This window comes from Malus sylvestris, chromosome 16, assembly GCF_916048215.2.
Source record: "Malus sylvestris chromosome 16, drMalSylv7.2, whole genome shotgun sequence".
Taxonomy (NCBI): Eukaryota; Viridiplantae; Streptophyta; class Magnoliopsida; order Rosales; family Rosaceae; genus Malus; species Malus sylvestris.
Genome location: NC_062275.1, coordinates 711,651 through 724,853, shown reverse-complemented (window position 1 = coordinate 724,853; position 13,203 = coordinate 711,651). Strand labels below are relative to the sequence as shown.

General features: G+C 38.7%; 1 protein-coding gene across 4 annotated transcripts; it reads left to right on the top strand.

Annotated features, from left to right (window-relative positions):
- Positions 1 to 6,330: 6,330 nt before the first annotated feature.
- Positions 6,331 to 13,075, top strand: LOC126609396 (protein indeterminate-domain 5, chloroplastic-like). 4 transcript variants are annotated; one of them, XM_050277331.1, is made up of 6 exons: positions 6,331 to 6,484; positions 6,759 to 6,892; positions 7,357 to 7,604; positions 8,018 to 8,414; positions 10,250 to 11,538; positions 12,760 to 13,075. In XM_050277331.1, exons 3-5 carry the CDS (start codon positions 7,439 to 7,441, stop codon positions 11,502 to 11,504), a joined length of 1,818 nt encoding a protein of 605 aa, XP_050133288.1. In that variant the 5' UTR covers positions 6,331 to 6,484; positions 6,759 to 6,892; positions 7,357 to 7,438; the 3' UTR covers positions 11,505 to 11,538; positions 12,760 to 13,075. The 4 variants fall into 4 exon arrangements, 3 of the variants coding, with proteins under 3 accessions (XP_050133288.1, XP_050133287.1, XP_050133289.1); XM_050277330.1 differs by having other exon boundaries at positions 6,759 to 6,919; XM_050277332.1 differs by lacking the exon at positions 6,759 to 6,892 and having other exon boundaries at positions 6,381 to 6,484.
- The last annotated feature ends 128 nt before the right edge of the window (positions 13,076 to 13,203 follow it).

Genomic DNA, 13,203 nt, shown 5'->3' with positions numbered 1-13,203 from the left:
CAGAAGACGAAGGCAATAAATGCTTTTGGAACAAACCCATAAACTTCTGATGATCAAGTAAAATCTGACCATCAGATTCCTGCAGCTGGTTGAGCTTCATCTTCATGTTTGTAGCATAGTCATGTGCAAGCCTGTGCAATTGTTTATTCTCATGCTTGAGCCATCTGATCTCCTGTTTGAGACTTATCACTTCAGCCGCCAATGATTCAATTTGGCGGGTTCGAGCAAATAGGTGTTGGGCCATATTAGACACAGAACCTGCACACTGAACACTGAGAGCCAGAGAATCCTTAACAGCCAACTCATCAAACCGTTTGGAAAGTAGTATGTTATCTTTGGGAGTGAAAAGGTTTCTGGCCACCACCGCAGCGATTATATCATTCTTCATCACATAGTCCCCAACGGTAAGAGAACCAGTACGAGATAAGAATGATGGGCACCATATGTTGTCTTGAGAAGGCATAGCTGCCTCTTCACTAAAGTTCAAGTTAAAACGATGGTCGGATGGGCCAGACATTCTCAGAAATGATGAAGGAGAAATGAGGTGCAATAAATCTATGAAGAAAGGGAAAAATTCCTACAAGCAATAACTCTCTTAATGTACTTCTTGCACACAATTGGTCCCTTATAAAAGAAAGGGCAACAAGGTCGTTGGTTCAAAAATCAAAGAGACACCACTCTCCGGATTCTGAAGAGGCACCACTTTCCACACGCAACATCAGCTCCTCGGGTACCATAGATAACTTTGCCAAAGATCTCTGACAAAGTTTGGACACATAAATTTTGAAGGTCCAGCTACCCTACTATTACCCACAAGGGTAAAGGAACAGCAACACTGCTTGATAACTAGAAAGTCTCAATGTGTGTCAACCTCCGTGCTCTGTGGCAAGGCAGACTGGCAAAAATGCCCAACCTTTACTCACATTCGAGAAAACACTCACAACAAGATTGCTTGCTCAAAAATCAAAGAGGCACCGCTCTCCGAATCTCAAGAGTCAGACTCCCAACAGGATTACGTGCTCAAAAATCGAAGAGGCACCGTTATTCGAATCTCAAGAGCCAGACTCCCAACATGATTACTTTCTTAAAAATCAAAGAGACACTGCTCTCCGAATCTCAAGAGTCAGACTCCCAACATGATTGTTTTCTCAAAAATTGAAGAGGCACCACTTACCGAATCTCTAGAGCCAGAATCCCAACAGGATTACGTGCTTAAAAATCGAAGAGGCACCACCCTCCGAATCTCGAGAGCCAGACTCCCAACATGATTACTTTCTCAAAAATCGAAGAGACACTGCTCTCCGAATCTCAAGAGTCAGACTCCCAACATGATTGCTTTCTTAAAAATCGAAGAGACACCGTTCTCTGAATCTCGAGAGCCAGATCCTCGACATGATTGCTTGTTCAAAAACCGAAGAGGCACCGCTCTCCGAACTTCGAGAGCCAGATTTCCTTGGATAAAGCTTGTCCGTAATCTTCACACGCAACATCAGCTTTCTAGATACCACAGACCACTTTTTCAAAGTGTTTTGACAAAGTTAAAACAAATGAAGCTTGCAGCTCCAACTATATTGCTATGACCAATAAGGGTAAAGGAATAACATTACTACTTGTTGTTAGGGAGACTCCTATATATGTCGACCTTCATCCTCCACAGCCAGGTAGACCTGCAAATAAAAAAAATGCTCAACTTTTCTTCACATCCGAGAGGGCACTCTCAGCAGAGTTTCTCGAAATACTTAACTTATTTTCCTCCCGATAATACATCTGCAAACAAGCCACACCAGAGTAAGAGCATCTCATATCATCAGGGTTAAAAGCAAGAGTATCCCATATCATGCTTTTTCCCTGTCTTTCCCTTTGACCTTGTTCTTACCTGCAAGACAAGGAGAAAGAGAGTAATCAGTCAGCACTTGTAATCAAGCTTCTAGTCAGGAACTGATTGCCTAGAACCCCTTGCCTGATTACTTACCTGGCATTGCTCTCGAGTACTCATCTTCAACATCTTATGCTTCAAGAGAAGATACCACATCTGCTTGAGGAACATATAGGGCAAGTGAGAAGGATACAAGGAAGCATATAAAGACAAGCGTAACAAAACACGTGCCGATACATCCACTACTTTGTCAATAGCAAAAGTATCTCATATCATCAGGGTCGAACGTACTATAGATTTGATGGACTTGTTTTGACCCTCAAATTCTTGAGTCGGCCTTATACTCTAGAGGAAACCAAAAAACCCTCAAGCCTAGTTTAAGAATAAGCTTGTGGAAAGTTACTTCTTCAAAAGCAAAAGTATCTCATATCATCTCTTCTCCATTTGCTTCTCCTTATCCTTGTTGCTGTTTACGACACAAGGAGAATGAGAACAATCAACCGGAAGCCGAAGTCGAACCTCCGATCCAGGTTGCTTGCTTGGAAGTCTGATTGCTTACCTTGTCTGTTACCTCATTCGGCAAATCTCCTAGCTCGGCTACTTGGGGAACTCCTACTATAGGGTTTGTATCGCACTTGATCAAGCCCGAAACTACAAGTAAGCTTCAAGTGAAATTGATACATTACCTTGTGCATCTTCATCAGTTAAAGATACCACCCTAGATGGAGGAAAAGTACTTCCAAAGAAGATGCAACATCTACATATGAGACAGATAAGGCAAGTGAAAATGATACCACACTTCGGTACTTAGAAGTTTCGTGATTACTCAATGGCTTGGATCTTGCAAGTCCCCAACCGAGGAGCTTCCCTCACTCGGGAACTTAAGGGAGCACTGTTTGTACCATACTTGACCAATCCCGAAACTACTGAGCACCGATCAACGTTATGCCGTCAAGGACCCAGAAGAGTTTCCCTCAAACCAAGAGGTCAATCACAGCGCGACACATGTCGACATCAGAAGCCAATCATAGCGCGACACGTGTCAACATCAGAAGCCAATCACAACATGACACATGTCAATGTCAGAATGAAACTAGAAACTCTCTTCTATAAATAGATATCATTCTCTCACAATATTTCCTAATGTCATTTGTACTAAATCATTCACTAGTACTCACAAAATGAGAGCTTGAATCTATGTACTTGTGTAAACCCTTTACAATTAATGAGAACTCCTCTACTCTGTGGACATAGCCAATCTGGGTGAACCACGTACATTTTGTGTTTGCTTCCCTATTCCTATCCATTTACATACTTATCCACACTAGTGACCGGAGTAATCTAGCGAAGGTCACAAACTTAACATTTTCTGTTGTACCAAAGTCCTCACTGATTTTGTGCATCAACACACCTCATTTTACTTCTCACACACTCCTTGATAATTTACGTCCGTTGATCTTCTTCAATTCATCCGATCATACGGCCAACAATTAAAAAGGTGTTTGAGAAGTAAAATGAGGTGGATGGATATCACACCCCTTTTAATTATTATAAAAGCAATCTCAAACAAACGCTAAGGGTGTGTTTGTTTCACCTTCTTAAGTGGGACTGGACTAGCTAGGATTATTGTCTCATGTTTTGTATGCTTGGGGACTAACTTAAATGAGACTAGCCCGGACTCGTGTGGACTCCGGGCCTCGTTAGATTGTCCAAAATAGTCCCGTGTTGAACCATGGGATTGCCAAGGACTATGATATGCCTTATTCTTTGCTTTCCTCACTCGCTGCCTCATTTTTCGTCTTTCCTTATCTATCTCTGTTTTTACCTCTCTCTCTCTGCTAGATCAAGTTCGTTGGGAAATTAATTAATGAGTTCCTCTTGGCGGTCGCCTTCGATGCAAATCTCAAACCGGATTGATTCTACAGTCTCGCGATTTCTTTGCGTGATCAAGCTCGGCTCTTCAACGACGGCCTTTAGCCGTCGATGTCTATCTTCAGCCGCATACATGGCCATGGGTATAGGAATCTGAGGGCGAAAAGGATAGGGATTGGGTATTTTTAGGGTTCTGGGTACTTTTTATTTGTAATAATCAAAATATTTGGAAATTTGGGAATTGGGTCTTTAGTAGCGGAGGTCTATCTCTTTAGGATCAGGGTTAAGCCTTTTGTTATTGGAAATTTTGTAACTTCCAAGTTGTTGAGGAACACCAGCAATTTGGCGAAGAAGATATCCTCTTTCTTTAATATATTAATTTTGATATTCTTAATAGAAAAAAATTATAATATAATAATAATTTATTGTTAGTCTGACACTGCAACAAACGCTTCACTAAGTTAGTCCAGCTTAATCTAGTCTAAGCCAATCTAGGTTACTCCCTGAGCTTAGTCCAGTCTGAGATAGTCTGGTGCAACAAACGCACCCTAATAGTATTACTACGAAGGTTTCGGGAAGTGGCAACCCCAAAAAGGTTAAAAGCAACGTCATCTGGGCCCAAAAGAAACAGAAATATAAAAAACGTTTGGGCCTCTTAATTCAACCCCCAAAAAGCCCTAAAATCCGGGTGTCCCTTCCAAATTCCCAACAGAGCAATAAAGACCAAGTCCTTAACGGTCTGACTGCAAACTACAAAAATATTTGACCAAATTTGAAAATTGCATGGGAACGTAAAAGGTGCAAGTAAAAAGGCAAACAGAAAGGAGTAAATGAGATGATTAGTTAATAGGGTTAGGGTTAGTGAGAGGGCAGATAGCAATTACAGAAGAATTTGAGGGCAGCGATTGTGAACTGGAAAGTGTGCCGCCATTGTTGAAAAATGCAGCGTGTACTTCTTCTAACAGAACCATCGTCCTCGTGTAGCAACAAACTGCTGTGTTGTCACTTTATGGTCTCGTCTTTTTAAAGCCTTGGCGCAAGGAAAGTTTGTTTTTTGTGATCCATTGGTCATGTGTTCGAGTCGTAAAAATAGTTTCTTTCCAAAATAAGAATATAAAGTTATGAGAGATAAGACGTTTCCCTTGATCTTTGCAAAGCAGAAGTCTTATTTGCTTAGGATCGTCCTTTTTTTTTTACATGTATATATATATGGGTGTTGTGTGTAGTTCAGTCACAGCCCAGGTTTTCTTCAACTCGTTGGTGCTTTTTGGATATGGGGTATAGACTTCATATATATACTTCCAACATATAAGTTACAAAATATCAGTTGCTACATCTTGACATTTTTACCTTATTACACAGACTATCATCCCCTTGTCTAAATTAAGGATATAATTAACGATATTACCAAAACTTTAAGTGAGAATTTGACTATTTACTGTATTGAGAGTTACAATCAAAACCTTTCTCAATCGGAGAAAAACTTTGCTGCAAGGTGCACGAACTTTTTATTCTTTATATATCTAGTCACATGACACACATAATATAATGTGAGAAACAAATAAGAACAACAAGGTGCATGCACACTTCACAGGTAAGTTTTCATCATCGAACAGAGTGAAGGGTCAACTTAATGCCACATTTTATTAGTCAGTTATGCATGCACGGTGCCAAGTAAGTTCTCCTTAAAGGTAATGCCACGTTATAGTCATTATTAGTTGTCATTTTCATGTTAAACTAGGAAGATAACTTGTTAATAAACAACATAACAAGGAAATTTAATATTTTTCTCAATTAAGGCATCATTTTTTCCTTTTAGCAATTGGAACATTGTATCCAAGCAGAAACTCCGGATTAATTAGCACAGCTTAATTAATAGCAGATAAATAGGCTTAGTGGGTACTAAGTCTGCTAGCTCAAGGTCCAAATTTGAATGTCATCCACACAAAGAAATGAAGAATATTTACACCCTCATCACATTACCAAAATGACTACACATGAAAGTGATGTGCATAGTCGTAGTTAAGGTGTCCTTGTTTCAAGGAATGACAGATATGCTGCAAGCGTTCTTGTATGAGGAAAAAGGCTTTAGCTGGCACAGAATAAAAACTGTCATTTCTAAATACTCAAAGAGAAAAGAAGAAATTAAAAGAAAAAGTGTCCCAATCACTTATCAAATTCTACAAATAAAGCAAAATTTGCACTCTATTACATATATATCAACCTTGAAAATCAGAGAAGTGACTCAAATCAAATCACTTTAATTTAATAATTACCTCATAATATTTTTACTGTTATTTAATTACAAAGCTAGGGCTTGGGAAATGATAGGGTTGTTGATGATGATAGCAATTATAATTAGTGGTGGTGTAAATGTTTATTTATCTAAATAAACTAATTTTCCCAGGTAATTGTGTATCGATATATAGTAGTTGGATAATTGGTCTTTTCTTAATTGTTCTTAGTCTTTTAAGTATGATTTTCGGATGTAATTATAAAAGGACTAAAACAACCTTTCATGGCCTCCCATTAAATGTCTGCCCGTAGGAGGAGAATCAATTGCATGTAACTGAAACTGGACCTAGTAGGCGTTGCTCTTTACATGTCAGTGACCAGAGACCGAGAGAGAGAGAGAGAGAGAGAGAGAGAGAGAGAGAGCTCTCAAATGACAACATTAGTCTGCTAGCTTATGCTGGATTTCAGCAACACAGCCCCGTCTCAAACTACCTTCATCAGGTATATATATCTAATTTTCTTTCTGGTAGTTCTTTCTTTTGCGTTTGAAATTTTGTTTATTATTCAACTAATTCTCTTGAGAAGAAAGTGGTGGAGATGAATAGGTTCTTCAATTCATCTCATTGCATTCCGAGATCAAAACTTCTTCTTTTTGTAGTTTAGATGACTATTGTGTATATTATTATCATTTCTCACACTAATTCTCTTGAAAATGTGTATACATATGGTTTAGGTTTATTTTCTCTGTTTTTTCTTGATTTTAAATTTTTTACAGTGAGGTCCACTTGGGACAGGGGTGATGAAGGATAGCTTGTCTGGATGTGAGTAAGAAGATACGAAAAGGAGGGAGAGAGAGAGAGAGTAGCTAGCTGCTTCATGCTCCTCTCACGCACCATACCATGTCGTGATGTGCGTATGGATTGGGTCCACCGACCTGTAGGCCTCACCTTCTCTCTCTACGTCGCTCTCTCTCTTCCCCCTGTCAATTAATTTTCAATTTTTTGTATTTTATTTAAAGAGGAAAAAATACTGAGAAATTCTGGAAAAAAACTATGAAAAAAAAATCAAAAGATTTAAAAGAAAAAAGAAAAGATTCTGTGTATATGTGTTACTGTATGTGCATGACACCAAATCATAAAACCGTAACAGCATCACTTTCCTCAGAAATTTTCATTTAAAACAAGAGAAAAAAACTAGTAGAAGAAGAGAGAAAACATCAAATGCTTAGTTATGGAGTTGATTCCTTTTACTCTCTCTTCAACTCCCTTGATTAATATTTTCTTCCTTTCAAGTTTTTTTCTTTCTCTTCATTTGTTCTTTGGGATAAGATTTGAGGACTTATAAATTGGTTGTGGGGTTTTGCTGGTTTCTAGCTAGAGAACATCTCAGATTGCTCAGGGAGGGTTATTGAAAGGGCAGAAAGAGAAGAAGAAGAAGAAGATTGATCAGAAAGAGATGGCTGCGTCTTCTTCGTCAGGCGCACCGCTTTTTGGAATTAGAGAAGAAGATCAAAATCAGCAGATGAATAAGCAACAACATTCCTCCACAACACCAACCTCATCCACAGCTGCACCAGCTGCTCCAACTCAGAAGAAAAAGAGAAACCAACCTGGAACACCAAGCAAGTATCCAACAATTGATTTTCTTTCTCTTTTTCTAGTTACTTGTTGGCCCGACCTCTGAAATCTTGACATTGGCTAGGATCTACCTAACTAGCTACCCAACACACAAAAGCAAAGTAGATTAAGAATATATATGGTTTAATTTTCTGAATTGAATTCTGGCTCGTATTCCATCCCTTTTTTTCTCTCTCACGGATAAGGAACCCTAAATTGGCAGAGAAACTAATTGAAATGGGAAAACACATATATACAGATAGATATAAAAGTTTATGATTAGTTGGATTGAAAAATGATTACGCAAGTTTACAAAATATGATGTGTCTTGTAAGATATATACAATTTTGTTGTTGTGATTAATAAAGATATGAATTTTCTAATTTGTTGTGGTTTGGCATTTTTCATGAGAGAACAGATCCAGAAGCCGAAGTCATAGCACTATCTCCCAAGACCCTAATGGCAACAAACAGGTTCATATGTGAGGTATGCAACAAAGGATTCCAAAGGGAGCAGAACCTACAGCTCCACAGAAGAGGACACAACCTGCCTTGGAAGCTCAAGCAGAAGACTACAAAAGAACCCAAACGCAAAGTCTATCTCTGCCCGGAGCCCACATGCGTCCACCACGACCCCTCTCGAGCTCTCGGCGACCTCACCGGCATCAAAAAGCACTACTCTAGAAAACACGGCGAAAAAAAATGGAAGTGTGAGAAGTGCTCCAAGAGGTACGCCGTCCAGTCCGATTGGAAGGCACATTCTAAGACTTGCGGTACTCGGGAATACAGATGTGACTGTGGTACTCTTTTCTCAAGGTAAATTATTCACCAAATCAAAATCAACTTTTTATCTAGCTCGTTTTCCCATTAATCAAACATACGCATAATCACAGCAAGTTACTTTAATTCATGAGTTCGGTGTTCTCGGTGCACACAAAAATTTCTTGTGTCGAAACTTGACCTTTTTCTTTTGTTTAAGCTATTTAGATTCCTCGAGTCCTCAGTGACAAGAGAAGAAAAAAGTTTTCACGCTTTTAGTATATGCGTTAATTTTTTTTTTCCTGTCAAATGTGTTTTAATTAATTTTTAAAAATTTTCTTTGGGGAAGAGGAAAATGGCAGAAAAACATGCTCCCACGTGAATAATCTGTGGAAACTGCTATGGTCGTGGTGGTTTCCGGATACTTATATATGATTTTATCCCCAGTTGGGAAGCCCCAGTTTGTTTTTGTTTTTTCAAGAAAAAAAAAAGGCCATATATGGTCGTCATATTAGTACTTGATTTAATTTCTTTTACTTTGTTTCACCTCGGAAACAACCCCGATTTCGGTGTTTAGCAAAAGCTTTTTCGTATTCACGTGTTGCTATGCCAATTGCTACGTAATGTGAGAGAAGAGAAGAGAAAGACGGTACTTGTACTGCTACTGTTCGCTTTCATCACAACGCTTCTCTCTCTCTCTCTCTCTCTAAAAATTGGTTTTGAGTTGGCTTCAGTTCATGACCTTGCAGGAGTTTGAAATTGTGTCAAATTTAATGGGTTTTTGGTCAAAATGTAGGGTTTATAGAATTGCAGTGTCATAATTTGGGGATGATGCGACTAGATAGGAGCAGTAATTGAGGATACTGATATGGCTTTGGGGAAATAATTCTCAACTGGAAAAACAGACATTTGGATCATGAGTTTTCTACTACTTGAGCATAAGTCCTCAAATGGGGTTTTTGATAGATTTACTTTCATCACTTCGAATACATTCTCATGCTGCATTTATTGAAGTGCAAGTCCTTGAAATGGAATTTCTTGGTTGTTAATTAATTAATTTCATTCAAATTTCTTTTCCATTTTTCAGAAAAATTCACACTTCCATCCCCTTTTAATTCTCTATATCTTCTTGGGAAATACTGGTTCATTTTCCTTGTGCAATTATTTCTGTTATCGCATATTAGTGCGTGCAATTGTGAAAGTCATTAAATGTGTCCTCCCCCTAAAAAATGTAATTATAGTGCATTTGAGTTTGTCACAAATTCTTAATTAGTCTTTGTATTTTGAATCCTTCAGAGTTCACACATTAGGGTTTTGAGATTTGATATCTTCCTTCATTTTCATCTATTAATAGAATTGCAACTCGAAATGATTCCTTGTTAATTGGTGTGATTAATTAGACCATCAATTTCCAATTAAAATCAGAACAATTATACTACTAAAATTGGGGAACTCACTTATGGACAGGAACAAAATGGTTTCATTTTAAGGATAGAATTGTATACAATTTTAATTTTCTAAAGCCTAGTGGGGACTTTGAGATTTTTTAAAGAAACAAGCGGTATTGAAAGAGAGGGAATCGAACTTTGGGACCTCCATTTCAAAGGTGAACGCTTTTAACCTATTGTGCAAAGACTTTACACAGCCATTGAGTTTTAAATGGCCTATCTCCATATATATGGAGGTTGTGTCATTCATTTTTTTATCCAATTCAATTCTACCTTTTCCAATTATGTATGTGAATGCAATGCAATGTTTTTCGTACATTTCTAAGCTAATGTATGCAACAGTCATATGACTACTGTCATCAGGAAATGTTTCAACCTAGCTACTTAATTGTATTGTTTTTTTCTGTTCACCATGAAATTGAAAATGATGTATTGTGAGTGCAGGCGGGACAGTTTTATCACGCATAGGGCATTCTGCGACGCACTGGCTCAGGAAAGTGCAAGGCATCCACCCAGTTTGAGCACCATTGGCAGCAGCTTATACGGAGGAGGAAGCCTCAGCAACACTGGCCTCGGATTATCTCAGCAAGTTGTGGGCCCTCCCCATCAACTGTCCTCACTCGACCACAACAATCAATCCAGTCTCCTTAGACTTGGTGGGTCTTCAGGTGCTGACGCTGCCGCTCGGACCGGACAATTCGATCACCTCCTCTCATCCCCTTCAATGGGGTCATCTTTCCGATCGGCTCAGTCGTCAGCTGCATCTTTCTTCATGACTGGAGCCTCTGATCATGATCAATCCAACCAACAACAATACCATGACCAGGACAAGTCATTTCATGGACTCATGCAGTTTCAATCACCACATCAGCATCACTCCGGAGGAGGAGCCAATATTTTTAACCTACCTTTCCTTTCCAACAGCACCACCAACAATACTAATAGCTACAGTGCCAACAACAACAACAACTTACTAATTAGTCCCGACCATTTCAACACCAACGCAAACGGCAGCACCACGGGAGGTGGAAGCGACGTCTCGAATAATCTCTTTACCGGACACATTATGGGTGGCGGCGATCACATGAGTTCCGGAGTCCCTTCTCTCTATAGCAACAATGGTAATAGTCAGCAGCAGGCTATGTCATCGCACATGTCCGCAACCGCGCTGCTTCAGAAGGCTGCTCAAATGGGATCCACCACTTCAAACAACACCACCACCGCCTCGCTCCTCCGTAGCTTCGGAAGCTCTTCCTCGACCACTACAAAACCAGATAGGCTCGGAACCCTAGTTCCTTCCAGCTTAGGTGGGATGTTCGGAAGTGACCAAACCGACCAGAGCCACCTCCAAGACCTAATGAACTCCTTTGCTAGCGGAGGAGGCGGCTCATCGATTTTCGGAAACACGGCCTTTGGTGGATACGATGCTTCGGAAAATAGGGCAATTAACATGGAGGATACAAAGTTGCAGCAGCAGAATCTAGGGTTGAGCAATATTGGCGGAGGGTCGGATAGGCTAACGAGGGACTTTCTTGGGGTTGGACAAGTGGTGAGGAGCATGAGCGGTGGATTTTCTCATCAGAGATCAGAGCAGCAGCATGGCGGCATGGAGATGATGAGCTCATTGGATTCCGAGAGCAATGCTGCAGCAGCTGCGCCGTCAACCCAATCTTTTGGAGGAGGCGGGAATTTTCAGTGAACAAAAAAGTACAGAGATGATGAGAGAGATAGAGGTACGTGAAAATTAGTGACGATTGACCTAGGTTAAAAATGAATATATTTTATTAAAGGGGTTAGTTTTCTTTGGTAATTGTGTAATTTCTGTACACTGCTACTACTTTTCACTGGCTTTTTTGTACTTTTAAAATAATATAACAAAAGAAAATTAAAATGAAAACTGAAATCCTGACACAATGTCTTTGCATGGTTACACAAAATTGAGGCAGTCCTGACTCATGAGTGACGACCTGGTGTACACATTGGGTGTCTTGTCTTTTTGTTTTTATATAAACATGATACCTCTACTCCTTTTTAACTTTTATTTTGGATGGCAGAGAGTCACGAGCGCTGGACATGTAGAGTGAGTGCACTGCATTGCAATTTGCATGGATGAGATAAAATAAATATCCTCTCAATAAAAAGATGCATTTTTTAAAGATGTGTGATATTCACATACCTCATTTTACTTCTCACACATCTTTTTAATTTTCGACCATCAGATCGGATGAATTGAAGAAGATCAACGAATAGAAATTAACAAGGGTGTGTGAAAAGTAATTTGGGGTATGTGGATAACACATCCCTTTCCAAATTGTCTTCGATTTTTACTTGTCGCATGCAGGAATTATTTGTTTACTGTTAAACTATTTCATTATTTAACTTACATTTGTACATATTTAAAAATTAGGAAAACTAATGAAAAGGGCTTGAAAACTTTGAGTTTTAACGATAAAGACAAAATAAAGGGTAAAGTGAATAGTAACAGGATTGACTTTTTAGTGTAAAAATATGGTTTTTCGTTAAAGTGAACAGTACCAGGTACTTTTCGTTAAAGTTCCCTTAAAAATTTTCCTTTTTGTTAAGATTCTTAAGAACATTTTTATACATGATGAGATTGAGCTCTTTCCTATGTGTTGAATATTATTTTCTTGGAAAAATAACTTAAGTCGTTCCTTTGTTTCTTTCTTTTCGTCGAGTACTTAAAAGTTCCATTATCCCTAAGTTTATACTAATAATTACAAGTAAAATGTTTTTCACTTAAGATTTTAAATAACAACTCCTTGGAATTGAAGTGATTATACAATTAAGATGCATGGTTAAGTCTGTGTCTATGGGACTCTTCTCGTTCACATTTATCGATGACCACTATGCTTATTTCTTGTTCACAACGTAATTATCTACCTTAATAAAATAGAGCTTTTACAATTATTATATATATTTGGGTTTGTTTGCAGGGAATATAATTACTTGTTCCGGACTAAAGGCATATGCATGAAGCTCGACATGACACCAAGGAGATTAGTGCAGATTACTTAAGGTTGTTTGAGCTAGCTGTATATTTTTTTTTCCTTTTTTTTTCTCAAGCCTCAAAACGTGTTTTGAGGACCGGGGGTTTAATTTCCAAAGTCAATGAGGGCTAGAACTTTTTCGTAGTTTAAATTTAAATGATGACTAGCTAGTCGACAGTTTGTTCTGTTTAATGTTAAACTGATGTACTCCTTTATGTATTAGCATTTCAACAAAATTGAAATCCTTAGAAACTTTAGTGAAGTATTTTGACTGGACATGCATGCAATGCAGCCATGTCATAATTCATGTTTTAAGAGCCGTTTCCAAGTATGTTACGAGGACATATAGCGTTAAAACATATTCATATTTATAGAAATGTCAAAGAGACT